At 30.8% G+C, this 18741-nt stretch overlaps 1 protein-coding gene across 1 annotated transcript; it reads right to left on the reverse strand.

Moving 5' to 3' along the window:
- Positions 1-15156: 15156 nt before the first annotated feature.
- On the reverse strand, positions 15157-17019 carry LOC101212784 (extensin). The gene is made up of 2 exons (XM_031888974.1): positions 15638-17019; positions 15157-15518 (listed from the first exon to the last, which is right to left on the reverse strand). Exon 1 carries the CDS (start codon positions 16985-16987, stop codon positions 15656-15658), a length of 1332 nt encoding a protein of 443 aa, XP_031744834.1. The 5' UTR covers positions 16988-17019; the 3' UTR covers positions 15157-15518; positions 15638-15655.
- Between the last annotated feature and the right edge of the window lie 1722 nt (positions 17020-18741).

Below are 18741 nucleotides of genomic sequence, written 5' to 3' on the forward strand. Positions count from 1 at the left end.
TATTTTTTTATTCTATTCAATGTCGCTATTCTTTTTTGCTTTAAAATTATATTTCTATTTGAAAAATAAATAAATAGTGAGAAGTTCAAGAGGAGGTGTGAAAGATTTAAGTTTTGGAGAAAAAAAGACAAAATTAGTTTTAAATTTGGGCTTAGTTAATTGTAAGTGTGTGTTAATTATATATATTCCTACGTTGGCATAAAAGATTCATAGAACAAATTAACAATATTTCTTGGTTATTTATCGGTTCATTTAATATGATAAAATTAGAGCCTAATCATCCAAATATAGAAAGCTACTCATCATTCCAACATCATCAATTTGTTAAAGAATTAACGAAATTCTAATGACAAAGATTAAAATAAGTTTTGAAACTAAATTAGGCGTTTTAAAAAGTTTGGAAACCAAAATAAATTAAGATAAAAAAAATGCAAGAACCAGACTAAGTTTTTAACCTAACAAAAGTGAAGTTATGCAAATTTTTTATTAGGATACTAAATAAATATTAATTATCTTCATTGATTCTTTCATTTCCTCTTAAAAATGTTTGGTCAAATTGAACTTTGATATTTTATTTTATATCACATAACAAATCCAAATAACAATTGAATAACCAATAATATTCAATATTCTTTCAAAATATGAATTATTTGCCATAGTGAATATTGAGCAAAGTTGGGAGCACTAGTGAAGTACTCAATCTTTTTAGTTGCAATGACATTAACTAAAATAGTTGATTATTTGGATTTTATCATCAACAGAAAGTTAAAAATAAACCAAATTAACTAGATTAAACTCTTCCAATAACAATAATTTCAATAATTTCAATAATGCATAACATTAAAAAATTGTCATAAGCAAAATTATATTCCTTAACTTTCTTAATCCTTAAATCCTTAGTCAAGAAAACTTTAAATGCTTGACACAATAATATGAAGTCATAATTATGTTTTTCTTCATGATTATGACACAGAAATTCATAAAACTGAACAACTAAGTAGTTTGATAAATAAAAGAAGTCATAATTATGTTTTTCTTATGTTATCAGAAAACAGTCATAATTATACATAGAAAGAAGCTCAAATTTAATAAAGTTTAAGAAACAAAATAGAGCACATATGGATAGAACTATATACAAAACATTGATAAATACATCTATAATCCATAAAATTAATGAATAATTAGATGACTAAGAGACATGCAAATTAAATATGATACTAGTTTTTACTGACAAAATTTTCAAACTATACAAATGTATATGCAAATGCAAGCCAAACAAAGTCATTGATGGCACTCTACTTCTATTTTGAGACTCTTATGATTCAATGACATAAACATTATGCCAAGCTACTAAATCATGAAGTATATATCTTTATGTACTATATATATATATTTTTACTTTGCTTAAAATATCTTCCAAATTAAAGCCATTATTAACTTACTTTACTATTACCAAAACAAAAAGAAAAGAGAGAGAGAAGTTAGATGCATAGAAAACAAATTTTAATTTACTAGGGTCAAAATTACATCGACGAACTTTCTTTATCAACTTTGCATTCCCAAAGGGATGAGCATGCAGCCGATCAATTAATTCTTCTTTGTCCATAAACTTTTCCACCAACTACTCCAAATGTGGAAAATTGAATCACTATGGTACAATAAATGGGGTTTCCCTCTTCCAAATCTATATTATTTGATTTGAATATGAGAGTGAGAAAAAATATAAAGGGTCCCTATTTTGTACCAAAAGGAAAAAGTAAACGTAAAATGCCAAATTATATTAAATTTGAAAGCAAAAGACATAATTGCTTAGAGAAAAGGACATGTATCATAGTGAACAAGTAGAATAAGAAAAAAAAACTTAACCCTAACCCACATGCAATATATATATATATATACTCACAAAAATTACCTATCAATTATTTGATTGTATATACTTTTGAAAAGTCCTCCATGTCCTTTTGTATAACTTTAAATACAGAAATTTTTGTTACAGATATTGAAATCAAGTATTGATTTCTTTTAGTTACTATAATTCAATAAAATTCTTACCATCATAAAGTGTTAAAAAATTATAAAATAACGTTGCATTTATAAAAAAAACACATAATTTTATTTTTAAAATTAAAATATTCACGCTTTTCAAATATAGAAAAGTGAACCCAAATATTTATAAGGGATCTTCTAAAAGTATAAAAAAGCGACAAAATATTTAGACGCTATAGAATAATCTTGAAAACGAAAAAAGTCTCGAACGCCAATGATTAGAAATATCAAACATCTTCCACGATTAATTGACATCCAACCTGCGTAATATATTTAAGATTTCACTACCTAAATTTAAATGATATTTTTTTTTCAACTACACGATTGGTTAGATTAGGCTATTCTTTCTAGCCCATCATTTAGATTTAATCGTTTAAATTTGGATAGACAAATCTAAACGATTTTTTTAAATTTTTTTTTTTTTATACACGATAGTTTAAATTTGACTATTTTTGTACACGATCATTTAGATTTGACAATCCAAAATTTCTAACAATTTTTTCACGATTTTTTATATTTAGCACACAATCTTGAACAACCAAATAACATATTGAAAAAAATAAAATAAAAATTGCTGAAAAAGAGAAAAAGAAGATGAAACATTGAGATTATTATATATATACATGAGTTATTTGATAGATAATAATTCGTTGCACTCAACAATGGAATAAAAATCAAATTCTCCATGAGTAATTAGACATTTAAATAAAAGATTTATAATAAAAGAATAAGTAATGAATTAAAACTTATCCATATAACTTATATAATTGATATTTTTTGGGTGAGAAACAGAATTCCCTCATTCTTGGTAGAAAATGTTGGTCCCAAATTTGCAGAACATTAAAGAAGAAGATAATTAAAAAAAGAATAGAAGTGAAATAGTGAGAGGTGGTGGTGATCCCAACCGTGTGCCGCCCTATGAGATGAACATAGGTGTAGTTAAATACCGTATGTTCTATGGAAAGGAAGACATTTAGTACGTTCTCCAAAACAAACAGCGACTCAGTGCAATTCAATTGCTGATTCTGATAGCTCAATAAATACACACTCATATTCATTCTGACTTTAATGCTTTTCAGTTGTTTCAATAGGAAAGATTACCTTCCAGTCAATTAAAAATGATGTGACAACTCTATCTTGTTAGGGTTTTTGAGATATTGAGTTAGAATTATGTAGGTGGAGCTCAAAATTTTGTGCTTTTGAGTATACAACTGTTTAGTTTGTGAAACTATGTTTTATTTTAAGATGAGTATATACAACTCTATCTTTAAATTTTCACATGTATTTTACAAATTTTCTCTGTGCAGTTATTATACTTCAAGAAGGGAAACTATGTTTTCTTTTTCTCATTCGATCCAACAAGAAATTTACAGTCAGGTTTCATATTTAGTGGAATGTATTACTGAAATATGCATAAAAAGAAAACTATGACGAGTTATATACTCATCTTTTGTGCGGCTGTACCATTTAGTTATTGGATTTTATGTTCTAAACATTGTCCTTATGTTCGATTATTCAATAAAGTTGTTATTTTGAGGAATTGTTCAATAAATTGCTATCGAATATATTATTGATTAACTTGTTGTAAACCTTGAATCTAGCGAACTAAATCTCATCGACTATAGTATGAATACTCAATCCTTATATAGTAATATAAAAGTGGATCACATGGTTTGGAAATAATTCATAAAACATCTTAAACATTTGATTCAAATCATTTATAAACAATAGCTTAAGAACATGCTTGAAATCACTTTAATAAATTCATTTTTCACTCACAGACATGAGACATATCTCAACCAGCATCTTATGAATTATCTGAGATATCCACTATCATCTTACAATTGGTCTCATCACCCACAATACACGATTATTCTCATAACAAACGTTACCTTAATAACACAGAATGACATAACAACACCATACTATTCAGATCACAAAATTACGAAAGGATATAGCCACACAAATATTTAGAAGATACTTCTTACAAATGTAAGGAACACAATATAGCACTTCAATCGTTCATGAAAATCATTCACAAAAAGATATTCATTTTTTACATGAAAACCATTTATCGAAGTACAAATATATGAGTGAAAATCATTCGTAAAAAGTAATTTATTTAAAAGATTGTTAAAAAAAAAATAATTTGTTTATAAGAATCACTCGTAAACACTTGAGACTTCAATCTTTCCTATTTGCTTTCGACTTCCTCTTTGTTGTTCAACTCTCGAAACTCCCTCTCGATGAATTATCAAAATGGTAGCATCTTATGCCCCATTTTTTTTCAGTCTTTGGTCCTATTTTTAGTGACCTATCGCATCCATGGGCCATGTTCACACTTTATACGTGTCACCCTTCTACTCCACCGCGTTATGTAGCTAACTAACACTCGTAACATAAGTCCAGGGTTAGTTACGAATAGACACTTTCCATGAGATGCCAAACTTATCTCCTTAGAAAGCTAATCTTCTTTTCATCAGACTTTCCTCTTGGGAAGTCATAGAACATTAACTTCGCCTCAGTGAGTTGTTTAATCACTTATTTTGACGGCTACCTTATCGCAACCATACTCAGGTGTAGGCATTTCTTTTCACATCACTACACTCATCGCCTAATTCTTATAATTATTGTGTGCTTCTTTTTCACCAGCTAATCCTTATTACGTCACTTACTTCAACACGATAGCACTTGGTCTTACACGCTTCTTTTCGCATTGTTCTTTCTCCAATTGAATCCCTCCCCGCGGAACATCTCTCTCTTCTACTTAGTTTTTGGATTAGGTCCTCACAATATTCTTCATTTTTTTCTTCGATCGGGTTTGGTCGGTTTTAGGTAATAACGCGATCAATGTTGGTTGAAAGCTTTTAATTAAACCGACCACTTACCAGATTTTTAATGAAACTGACCATCAGGTGTCTGTTTGGTTGATTTCAATCGTTCAAATCGATTTTTTGAATGTCGATGCTCACCTCTAGATCTAGGTAACTTGATCTTAATCCTAAGCTAACTATGAACTCTTGTTTATTCAGAATAATCCTTAAATCTGCGTAGGAGAGACAACTTGAAAGTGTTGCTGAATAGACCTATAACGACCCAAACTTTTCTACTAAGCTGAAGTCATTACCATTTAAATAAATATAGACTTTTTAATTTTAAATAAAAGAAAATTTTAAATTTCAAGAAAATGTTTTAAATATTTAGTTAAAATCAATAATAAAGTATATATAGAAAGAATAAATAAATAAATAATAAATGAAACGCTAATTCGAGCCCTAATTAAAATAAAAGGAAATATTTAAAAGTACTCATAGTTACGAAAATAAAATATTGAAACTTAAGTACTAAAACTTACATTGCGAAAGAAAACTTTATTCTTTTGTCTGCATGTAAAACTTTATTTGTTTGTCTACATGTATCATAACTTAAGCCCTAATTTACATAATGTAATATTACTTCACATTACTTTTTTTTTTTTTTGTCTGCATGTATCAATTTTGTTGTGTGCATGCAGGAGCAATCAAGAACCAACAAGGCTGATAGACCGAAACAACCTTACAATCATAATAGTGGGTCCATGTCATGCCTACAACGATAACATAAACTCACTGAAGAAAGAGGTTAGCAAGTGGCACGTGTGGAGCTGCTTAAAAAAAGACATGCTATTGGGATTGGTTAATTTGTTTCGCAGACGGTCGCGGATGCACATGTAAGTATGTGGTTTATTGTCTTTTATTTTCTACTTCAATTTGTGAGTTCATAACTTAACATTCTGTGTGCAGAATCAAATGCTAGAACTCCAGTGCGCACCCACTCTAGAAGGTTCTCAACCGCTCTCTAGAGACAAAATATACAATAATGTTTTGGGTAGACAACTGGGCTACTTAAAAAGTCTTGGTTGGGGTCCCAGTCTATGTTCCGGAAGAGTGGTTGCAATTCTTCGATTTTATATTTGATAGATATGCACTCTAGAGAGGTTATCAAACTAAGAGCTAGCCTTGAGTGCTTGTAATCCAAGATTGAAGAATAAAGAACTGAGCTCGAAGAACAAAGAACTGAGCTCGAAGATTAAAGAAATGAGCTTGCAGAAACTAAACGATTGATTGAAGAACAACGAAGAACATCAAAGATGCATATCCGACAAGTGGAAGAAATGAAGAAGATGATTGAGAAAATAACTCGGGCACACAAAGGACCTTCAACTTGTAGTACGTATTTTTGAACTTTTAAGTTCTTTGTTTTCGATGATTGATAAATTTACTTTCATGTCATTGTATGTGTGGACTTGTTAGAAGATGACATCTGAGCCAATGAGAGATAATGTATTTTTTATTTTTATGTAATTGTTTGAATAGTTGGATTATTTATTTTCTAATTTTGTAAATGGCAATTTGATATTTTAATGATTCTATTAATTTTTTGTTTGTTGTGTTTGAGAACTTTATTGAATTTTAAACTGAATCAAAACTATAAAAAGGACCTCATGATAAAAAATGAACATAATAACTGAAAAAAATAATTAAAATTATCTCTCGACGCCTTTATCTACATTGTAAGCACAGCGTCGGGGAAGCCGTTCCTGACGTCGCGTCAGACATTCCTTTCTCCCAACACTGGGATGAGCACGTCAAGCGTTACCTTTTGTCAACGTGCTTCGTCCTTTTGGAGTAAGGAGCTCCCGACGCGTTTCCATAAGTGCATCAAAATTATCTCCCACGACGTAGGACTTCGGACTTGCTTCCTGACGGCGCTATATATGTGGGGAGATCCTTTTTCGATGCTCTTGGGTATATATGCTGAAGCTTTGCGGCATTGGGAGACCCCTTATTTCTTGTAGCGTGAGATTTTTTTAGTATTTATTTCTTGTGAACTGTATAAGCAATTGAATTATTTTCTTGGACTTATCTATGTGATGGACGAATGTGTTTGCTAATATTATTAGCCAATTATGTGTTTGCTAATTATGTTTTGTTTGACATATCACAAGATAATGTAAGCTAAGCTAGAATTGTTCAATGATTCGACAATTTCAACCTAACGACATTTGTCGAACTAGCTTAGGATTGAATTCTCTTCGAATACCCAATTACGAAACTCCAATTTATTTGATTAACTTAGTTTTTGCCCAAAATCATAATGAATAATGTTTAGGATTCTTTTCACTTCTTGACCCTCTCTTTTGGCCTAACGGATGACACCCTCTTTCATGTGTCCCTATTCTTGCTTGCCATGTTGAGGTGTTTTTTGATTGCATGTTAACACGCTTGCTTCTTGTTTATCCATAGTGGGGCCACAATCTACATCTTTCAGGTATGGTTGTGACATACAACAATGTAGGGTGTTGCGGTGTTGTAAGAAGGTAGATGCCTAATATGCCGTTTTCTTAATGTTTTGCCCCAGTTGATGCATCTTGACTTCATTTTCCCCCACTCAAACACCATATCGACACAAACATCGAATCCTACCATTGATTTGCTCATAACCTACAAAGTAATCAAATAAGAAAGTAAACTCATGAAATGATGTCAAATTAAGCACGATTAGATAGCACATTTTTATGCACTCACACATCTCCTCATTTCAAAAATGACTTGGTCATATACTGAAAGAATAAGTCTAAAAACAAGGGTGTACGACCAAGTCATTTTGAAATATGCACCCTTGAATTTAGATTTATACTTTTAGTTTTGAAATCAAACTAAGTCATTTCACCTCTAAGTAGTAATTAAGTTTCTTCCTTTGTTTTGTTTACTTTTCTTCAACGTTTTTAAAAACCAAGTCATCCTATTTCTAAGTATTCTTTTGTTTTAATTTGATATCTGCCTTTTAACCAACCTTTTCAAAAACTAAACCAACCTTTTAAAATTTAAGGAAAGTATTTTTCTAAGATATTGTTTTTTTTATAAAAAAAATGGTAATAATTAACTGCTTGATATTTAAAAAAAAAAAACATGTTATCCAACTAAATTTAATTAAACTCTAATAATTAAATAGTGGAAGGCCTACAATCCAGTCTTCCATAATTCATATGGCAAATTAAGAGACATAAATTTGAAAGGTCATGATATGAATAAAAAAAATTGAAATAAATAAGAAGGAAAAGAAAAAAGATGTTGAATGATTTTTGTTGTTTTTGTTTGGTCACAAAAGAGTGTTTTAGAAGCAAAGCTAGAAAATGTACTTTAATTTCTTCTTTTTCTTACGTTGCCCTTCATCATTTCTCCTTCTAATTTTTGCATGTGATTTTTTTTTTTTTTGGATATATTATTCCTCAAATAATTCCAAGCACCAACACCAAAATAACCTATTTCTTTACTACTACCCATCATTTCCCCTCCCATCTTCAATCTCTATCTCATTCATTATCTTGACTTTTTCATTCCAAATAAAGTCTCCACTCTTATTTCCAGTCCAAGGAAGTCATGAAAGAAAAGAAAACTTGTATAATATGCTTTAAATTACCCATATATAATTGCCTTACTTTCATTCTATGTTTAAGATTTGTGTTACTCTTTTTTATGAGTTTTTCTCCTCTTTCTTTCCATATTTATCCTATTTCATTTCTCAAGCTTCTATTAGATGTGACTATTTGAGTTGATGTGTCTATTAATAGAAGTAGTTGATAGCTCTCTAAAAGAACTATTTTTCAAGCCTAAATCATATTAGTTCTTAGGTATTTATAATGTTTAAGTGTGTGTGTCTATATGCCAAATATCGAGATTTGGAGACTCAAAACAATTTTGGGTGCCAAACGGACTACAACATTGCATCTAGAACTCAATCTAAGATATAAAGCTAAAAAGGCAACAAAAAGGACAATAAAAGAAGTGAAAACAATTACCTAGTGTCGTGGTGCATGCTAATCACATTGCTACAAAAGTAGTTTCATAATTATATCATTTTTTTTATCGGGTGGCCGTTTTGGAAGATTGACCCTTCGTTTTCTTCGGCTTTTCATCCGTCTACAACATTAGTTTTTAAATTTTACTTTTGTTTTGGGTTATAATATATATACTTTGAATAATAATGTTCATTCCTATTTACATCTTCATGACATGTAATCGAGGTTAGTTTCCAAGTTTATGAGTAATAATTTTGATGTATATATTTGTGAGAGGACCAAGTTTAAACTATAGGTACATTATGAATTCTTTCATATTTGAATGCTCATTTAATCAGATTTGTATTTATTAATAGATTGAAGCTCTTGTTGTTGATACACGTGATTTACTATAGATTTTAGCTTGAAAAGATTAAGAGTCTTATTTTAATCACAAAAGGAGCAAGGTTAAATCAATTTATGTTTGAGATATAGGTTATCCATATATAGATTTTTTGTGTGCATGCTTAATTTAGGTTCAAAGAGAAATCAATTAAATAACTGGGACTATATCCATGTTATTAATCTCTTGATCTCAATTGAAATGTTTGGAAAATGCTATCAAATTAATCTAGTAGAACTAAAGTATTTAGTTTAATTAGAGCATTAATCTTGATTAATAGTTAAGGCACTTACTTGACTTTTCCAACAAGTACGTAGTTCAAATGTGATTAACGTGAAGTTGAGTAAGTCTGATCCACTATGTGCTTTGTTAATCGGATGTATGATTAATCTTAAGATTCAATAATTGGATTATCTCTTGCTTCTAGACTATATAATTCAATTTAAAATACATTTAACTACTCTCTTCTTTTGCACGTAGTTTATTCTTCACATTTTATCTATCCACACAAACTTCCCATTACTGCTTAAATAAGGCAATTATGAAACAGTTTTCATGCTTCTACACAAATTGATCGAGTTTTGCTGCTAATGATACCTAGTAATAGTAATTGTTGTTGTTTAGATCGATAATTTTAAGTTTTATTTGATGGTAAGAATCAACAACAATTTATTTAGTTAAGTTTCTAGTTAATTTTATTTTTTCAAATGAGCCACGTTGTCAATGCTAAGGGCTTGTGTTCAAGGTGAACTACACAATAAAGTGAAGAGGTTAGTGAAATTCTAAAGCTTAGAAACTTTCTAAACTAACCACTAAAGTTGGAGTTTTAATTTAACTTTTACGGAATTACAAAATTTAGAGACATGCAAATATGCTCATTTCAAGGTCGTCACTCTTTTTAAACAGGACATTGCAAAATGGGAGCTTGAGGCCACTAGTTTCTACATTTACATGTTATCCTAGTCACCAGAAATCGGATCCTTACTTTCATTCTAAATTAAGGGATCAATCCTATGACTTTGATGAACCTTTGGATTAATACAATCAATATTATTGAATCACATATAATTAGTACAAAAAAATAAATCAAAATATTAAAACCCCTATCTTACAATGAATAGTCTCACATTTGCTAATAAGCTGCTAACCTTTTCTGAAAGCATTAGAATTATAGTTTGCATATGTTGTCTAGCTCCTTGAAGAGATTGGATTGTGATGTTAGGGAGCGTATAAGGATTGATCAAACCTAGCATACTAATGACAATGAGAACCCATTGGGATCCCTCGATGTTGTACGATATATAGGTGTAGCCAACATCAATCTAACATCAATCTAGGGTCGAGATGATGTTATTTGGATGCTCTCCTATCATGTATTTTAAAATAATTGTATCTTTTAGTCAAGTATTCTCTGCATCCAAATAACAAACAAGTAAAGTACTAGTGGACATAATGTAACATTTACAGGGCCTGATTTGAACATGACTCGCCTTAACTGCTTTATCAGTCGTGATAAACCTAAGACTATAGGTTGGATTTCAACATTCTTATGGACTAAGATATGAATCAAGATTATATTGAGTACTTATAAATTGTGTATTGGTTTTTGAAAAAATCACAATAAAGCATGTCACAGAGACCAAATATAGAATGTCGTTTAGCCTCAATCTCTCATGACAAAATGTTGGAATAGATTGCATCAATCTTCATGCAATCTAGCTCAAAGTGAAGCTTTAACATGTTCTCAAGTGAATCAGTGTTCTTTTTCGTTAGATATAAGTTAGAGTAACCACACATTTAAAATTTTAAATTCCAAACTTTAATTAACTACCTAATAGCAAGGGAATTAATCATTAGTATAATAACATACCTCTAACATGTGTGAGGTGTACATTGAATGAATATAAATCTAGCAAAACGACTTTGAGATTGAGAAGGTTTCGAAGATCTCACGAAGAAACGAAAATAAAAATGTTTATGCTTGCGGATGAAGAAAATAAACATTTAGGTTTTTCATCAAAAGTAATTTAATCTTCTTTTCATGGATCAAAAAGATATATTTCAACATTTTGTATTAACCTCGAGGTCCGATCTCGGCCGGAAAGCATATGAAAACCTATTTAAACGAGTTTAAGAAAATGTATGGTAACTGTGAAAGAGAGAAACATTAAATAGCCGTTTGGAGTACCATCTAGAAGTTAGTAAATTAGGTCACTACAAGATATTTATTATTCAGTAACAACGTTTTAGTGGCGCAAGTAATTTTTGTCACTAAATAATCATTTGTAGCAATACAAACAAAAATTGTCACAAAAGATTATTATTAGCAACATATTTTTAATATGCATCACTCAAAGAATTAGTAACACACAAAGCAATTATTTTTAACAACAAACAAAAATGTTGCTAAAACTTGACCAAAATTTTCCACCTTTAATTTCCTTCCGACTTTTCATTTAATCATTTATTAAATATATAATTTTTTAACCCCTAATTTCTTCTCCTCTTCCACTAGAAAAAAGAACACTAAATCCCTAACCCTCTCCTCAACTCACCGTAAATCCCTAGTCCTCAACCCTCTCTTTCTCATCGGTCGACAACGTTTTGATCGATAGCAACCGATGGCAACTGGCGACAACCCACGACAAGAGCATTTTGGCAATCCACGACAATAGCTCTTTGACGACCTGCAATAAGAGAGTTTTGGCAACCCAAGATCGGCAACCTCATATTTCGAGACTACCGGACGGTGGCTCACGATCGACATCTTCACTCCTTCTCATCGACAGTGATCCACGGCTGACGGCGATGCAAAGAGAAAGGTACCGGTATTGCCTCTTGAATCTGAGTGTTTTTTCTTTTTTAAATAGTTTTTGTATTGTGCAAGTAGGAGTGGTGATGTATGGCTAAGATTTAGTTAAAAATTTTATTTGTATCTTAGAGTAATCTTATGGGCATATCTGAAGGAGAACAAAATTTGAGTGGGTGGCTCCAACAATATTTGTGTGCTTTTAATGGATATTTTGAGACATTTTTAATGGGTAGATTCTAATTTATTTATAATTAGTTCTAAGTTCTGTTATTTTCGCAATACTCAAGAGTCTTATACACGCACACACACATACACATATACTTGTATGTTCTATGCATGCATCTGCTTACAACTTGAGCTTGAAGTAAGAGAAAGCATGCGGCACAGCACAACTTCACCTTTAGTTATTTGCAAACAAAATCTTGCCAAAGTTAAAATCCTTTACACGTTAAACAATAATATAATCAGGACCTAAAGAATAATAAGAATTGAAAAAAGAAAACCATATAAATCATAGTTCTAAACTCGTAAGAGTAGTCTCGTTATGCTTTGAAGTGTTAAGTTTCGTTTATTGAGTTTAATTATATTGAATTTTTGTTGTTTTTGATGTAAACATGTCCCCTTTTCTTGCTATGGAGTTTGTTGCTTTCGCTTTACACATGTCCGCTCCCTCCCATTTTTTCATTGTTTTAGAATGTTTGAGTTTTATCCTATCGCTAAAACTTTTAGTGATGCAGATTTAGCAACGACAGTTCTAGCGACGAATGGCTCTGCATCGCTAATATTTTTAGCAACATGTTTTTGGATTTTAGTAACGTTTTTTTTTACTGTCACTAAAAGCGAAATTTCTTGTAATGAGTTATTATAGTCTACTATGTGTTTGAGGTGCACTAAGTGGTGCATACAACTATTTATGACCTACAATTGCTTCAAAAAAAAATTTTGTTACAATATTTCTTATTTAGCTTTAATATTAGTTTTTTTTTTCTCTCATCATTTTTTATTTTATTTTCTACAATATTTATTATTTTTGGTAAAAAAAATAGTTTACATCTCAAACACAAACTATTCTAATTTGTGATAAATTAGTTTGCACTCAAATACTAATTATTATAATATATTGACCAAGAACCATCGATTATATAATAACCCAACTGATCACCCAATTGTAATACTTCTCCTTTCTACTACAAAATTTTAAAAAATAATTAGAAAATAATTTTTGAAAAATCAAACTGTTACGAGACAATATTTTCGTAGGTGCAACTTGGGATGCAATAAGAGATACTTCTTAGATGCACCCAAATTTTTTCCTTATAATTGCGTACCCAAATTTTTTCCTTATAATTGCGTTCTACAGTAAGTTTTGGTAGTTTACTCTTTCAAATATCTTTTTTTAAGAATAATGTAGTTTATTATTATTATTATTATTTCTCAATAATGGATATTTGAAAAAACGCCTAACTAATTCTACCTAAGTTTTTGGCAATCTTTCTTTAAGTTGGTGTGTTTAGATGGTTTTGATTTTTCTATATATAGGTCGAAAATCACTTGTAACATTTGTTGATTATGTAAATTTGTCCGATAGATATTAATGTTAATAAATATTTATTGTTGATGGAAATGAAATGTCATGAACAACTAATTATGATACACTTACATGAGTTGGATAACAAAACTAAAAAAAAGTCATTGAAAAGTGATAATAACATTGTGTTTAGAATGATGTAAACCTATTTTTATAGTAGTAAAAATTATCCCAGAAGAAGTATCGCTACTAAGCCACTGACCGAGGCTCAAGAGCTCCCCTCTCATCTATACATATATTTTTCTCAAGAATATGTGGAAGTTTTCATATTAAAACGAGGGACAGAGTATTTGAAGAGTATGGATTGATTTATTAATCCATTGTTTGTTGGGTTATTGTGTTGTCACTATCAACAGTTCTTAAAGAAACTTTACTATCAGCATCGTCATGTGTGTTTAAAACGTTTCATATGTTATTTTATTTAAATAATTCAATGCTTATTATTAAATTATTATACTAATCTTATATGTTATTTCACATCAAGATAGTTTTAGGTCATACACATGCAACCCAATATCAAATATCAAAATTATGAATGGCTTATAATTATTTTTGTAATGTAAAAATAAGATGATGTATTCAATTTCAATACGATGGCTGAGATATCTATTTTTTTTTTCTTGAGATGGTAGATTTAAATTAAATCTCTACATTATCACACTTAATTTTTCAACGAAAATAAATAAAAATGAATAAGACATAGAGATAGCAAAAATAATATAAATATTCACAATTCATCTAAATCAAAATTCCATATGCTCCGATGTTATACTAATTAAAGTTTTCTTCAAATTAGTAGTTTAACTATCTTTTGTTACTTAAAGAACAGCTAAAGAATGTAGAATATTAAAGTAAACTTTGTTGGGAAAGTTGTTTAATCCTTCAAAATGGTATATGTAAACCAAAATCGACTCATATAAGTATGTTTACATAATTGTTATCTGAGAAATGGTTATAAATGATACCCTAAAATTTCAATGAAAAGAAAAGAATTACCCTTACAAAAATACTTTTATTATTATTATTTGTGGTTGTTATTACATAGTTTAACGTAATTATTGTGTAGAATAATGGAAAATTCAAGTCTTTAATTTTTATCCTGGATGGAAGGAAAGTCAAATTAACTGACCATTTTTAAATTTAAGATACAGTTAGAACGTAACTCTAAATCTCTAGGGTAAGTTGCAATAATTAAATCCTCACATTTATGAATTTGCTGCAATTAAGTTCAATCACTAAAAAGAGTTATAACAATAAAACTTTAATACAATCACTTTATTATAACATAGGTGTAGTTGAATTATAGTACAGTTGTATAAGCCTTATTTATGGTAATTGGTAGACATGTGAGAAATTTGCAATTTAACATTAAGTAATAAGTATTAGAGAATTGAAAAAGGAAGTAAATAATTGAGCAAAAAAAAGGAAACGAGAATCCGAAGATCAACAAATAAAATAAATTACAAAAAGTGGGCCCTCGCAAAAAGTTAAGAGAAAACACACTATCTTTTGCTTATTGGGAAATGAGCAACACTTGTATTAGCCGGTGAAGGAAAAGGAAGCAGCACATTACATTATACAAATACTGATAAATTTTATATGATTATACAAAGCACATCTTTCTTATAATATATAGTTTGAGATGTTACTACAGTAGTGCATTACATCTAATAAAAATTAGAGAGACAGGAGGAAAAAAAAAGAAGTAAAATGAAAATGACAAAGCCTAAAAGCAAGAGAAAATTCAACACTTATCAAACTGCAGCAGCAACCCTTCAGGCTTTCCTGTTCTAGATCATAAAGCTCTTATGAACGTGTCATTTATTTTCTGACATCCTCCTTTTGCTTCCTACAACGACAGTTAAAAGATTCTTTTGATTAATATACTCTATAAGTAATCAAGATTAACCATAAATCATTTGTTTTATGTGTCATGTATTGAGTTTGGATTAGTGTTAATTATGCTACCTTTGTTAGGGTTAATGTCTAGTAGTGAGGAGGTGGAGGTGATGCATAGATGTAAACGGGTGGTGGTGGCGGTGGAGATTTGTAGTGGTAGACGGGAGGTGGGTGGTATGGCTTCACCGGAGTCGGGGGTGGGTGGTAGTGTCTAATGGGGGGCGGTGGAGGAGGAGACTTGTAGTGGTAAGGTGGATGGTATGGTTTTTTGTAAGGTGGTGGAGGTGGAGGAGATTTGTATTTATAGACAGGAGGAGGAGGTGGTGGAGATTTGTAGTGGTACGGTGGGTGGTATGGTTTTTTGTATGGTGGTGGTGGAGGAGGAGACTTGTATTTGTAGACTGGTGGTGGGGGCGATGGGGACTTGTAATGATACGGTGGGTGGTATGGTTTTTTGTATGGTGGTGGTGGAGGAGGAGATTTGTATTTGTAGACGGGTGGTGGGGGTGGTGGAGACTTGTAGTGGTACGGTGGGTGATATGGTTTTTTGTATGGTGGTGGCGGAGGAGGAGATTTGTATTTGTAGACAGGAGGTGGAGGTGGTGGAGACTTATAGTGGTACGGTGGGTGATATGGTTTTTTGTGTGGTGGTGGTGGGGGGGGAGATTTGTATTTGTATACTGGTGGTGGTGGAGATTTGTACTTGTAAATGGGTGTAGGTGGGTGGTATGGCTTCTTATATGGTGGTGGAGGAGGTGGTGACTTGTATTTGTAGACGGGTGGTGGTGGAGACTTGTACTTGTAAACTGGTGTAGGTGGGTGGTATGGCTTCTTGTAGGGTGGTGGTGGAGGTGGTGACTTGTATTTATAAATCGGTGGTGGCGGAGATTTGTATTTGTAAATGGGTGTTGGTGGGTGGTATGGCTTCTTGTAAGGTGGTGGTGGCGGAGGTGACTTGTACTTATAGACGGGTGGTGGTGGAGATTTGTACTTATAAATGGGTGTGGGGGGATGATATGGCTTCTTGTAGGGTGGTGGAGGAGATTTATATTTGTAAACTGGTGGTGGTGGAGACTTATACTTGTAAATGGGTGTTGGTGGGTGGTACGGTTTTTTGTACGGTGGTGGTGGTGGTGGTGACTTATACTTGTAAACAGGTGGAGGTGGAGATTTGTGGTGATGAGGTGGGTGATATGGTTTCTTGTACGGTGGTGGAGGTGGAGGAGACTTGTATTTGTACACCGGAGGAGGTGGTGGTGGTGATTTATAGTGGTAAGGTGGGTGGTAAGGCTTTTTGTAGGGAGGAGGAGGTGGGGAAGAATAGAGATACTGATTAGCATCGGAAGGCAGAGTTAAAGAGAGAAATGTTGCCAAAAGAGCAATGGCCAAAGAGGCCATTGAGGAACCTCTTTTCCCCATCTTTGGTTTGGCTCTTCTGAGTTCTTAAGCAATGCCTGAACCCTCCCTTTTATAGGCTTCAAAATTTCACTTCTTCACTATTTAATCTCATTTTAAAAAAAAGAAAGATCCAATTTTGAATAGTCAAAAGGAGACAGAGCCAGGAAAAAGAGGGGAAATAATAATAAAAGTCACAAATGGGCTGTCATCAATGTTTTGTACAAGTGAAGTGAGAGAGACCACCATTCACAAATCCAATATAATTAATGTTAATGATAAATTATTCCCCGATTAAAATTAGAGATTTTTAAAAATAAAAAAACAAATTAATATATTTTTAAATTATATCAAAATTTCATATTCTAACTTTTAGAATCAGAGGGATTAAAACTCTAACATTTTTCAAAAGACAGACTGAATTTAAAATTATAAATTCTGACTAAACAATTAAATTTGTATTAAATAACATTAATTTAGGAGGAAATTAAGAGGAGTTTTGTGGAAGGTAAGGAAAGAAATGAAAGAAAAGCAATACTGGTGGTACATACTATTATTTAAAATGATAATTCAATTATTTAAAATAAATTATTATCTATATTTTGAAGGGAAAGTAAAAAATAATAATAAAAAGAAAAAAGGGGTTAGTATTTTAGAGTATTGTGTTGCATGATTTTGTCCAGACGGCTGGGACCCGGCGGCTGCTTCGTATTCATCTATGGCGCCCCATAATAATAATTATTATTATTATTAGTTTTCTATTTTACTTATTATAATATACATACTTTTCATACTTTTTACAAATTACATACGCTCATTTTTAAGCTATTATTATACATACTTGCATGAATGATCCTCCCCCTAGCCCCTAACTTATATTTTACTAATACATCTCAAAACGGTATTTTAATTTTCTTTTTCAATTATTCACTTCTCTCCTAACTCAAATTGCATATGTACGTTGTATATGTTACACATATCCTTACATTACTGCTCTATAGTATATTTTCATTTTGGTTTCAAAATTAATTTGGTTCTACATCTTATAAATTAGTTTTAGTAATTTGAAAATTTTGTGTTACATTTTAAAATAATAAACTCCAAACTTTATTTATTTTTTATTTATGGTTGGATTCAGTAAAAAAATCTAACTAAAGTATTAAAAATTTTAGATTTTAATTCCATGAGTTTAAAAGTTTATTATAAAACTTGGCACATTGTAGCAATGTTTATAGAGAGAGAACTTCTTTTCTTTTAGATGACCGTCTTTCAAGTTCAATTTTGGAACATCTGATTAGATTCACTCAATTATATTAGACATGTGATATATAATTGCACAATGTATCCTTAATAGTACATAAAAGAACATAGCAAGTGTTTACCGAAAAGATCTACTAACACCATTTAGGTTCTCTTTGCATATTTTATTTTTGGTTTACAAAGAAAAACTATTTAAATTCTAATCGTTAAAATTTTAATTTACTAATCATTGTAACTAAAAATCTCTAAATAATAACTCCTTAAAAGCTCTTTTAATAAATATTAGAGTATGTGTGAATATTTTTTTAACATACTATAATACAATTTTGAAAGCACGGGAACCCAAAACTTCTAGTTTTTATGTAGATACATTTGCTAGTTGAGTTGTTCAAAATGTAAGTGAAAATATTTTTTTAAAAAAAATTCAGATATGAAAATAAGATAATTAAAAGCTATGTGTTTGAGATAAAATGATTATACAAGAAATAAGTATATATAATTAACAAAACTACTAGAAA

Source organism: Cucumis sativus, chromosome 7, assembly GCF_000004075.3.
Source record: "Cucumis sativus cultivar 9930 chromosome 7, Cucumber_9930_V3, whole genome shotgun sequence".
Lineage (NCBI taxonomy): Eukaryota > Viridiplantae > Streptophyta > Magnoliopsida > Cucurbitales > Cucurbitaceae > Cucumis > Cucumis sativus.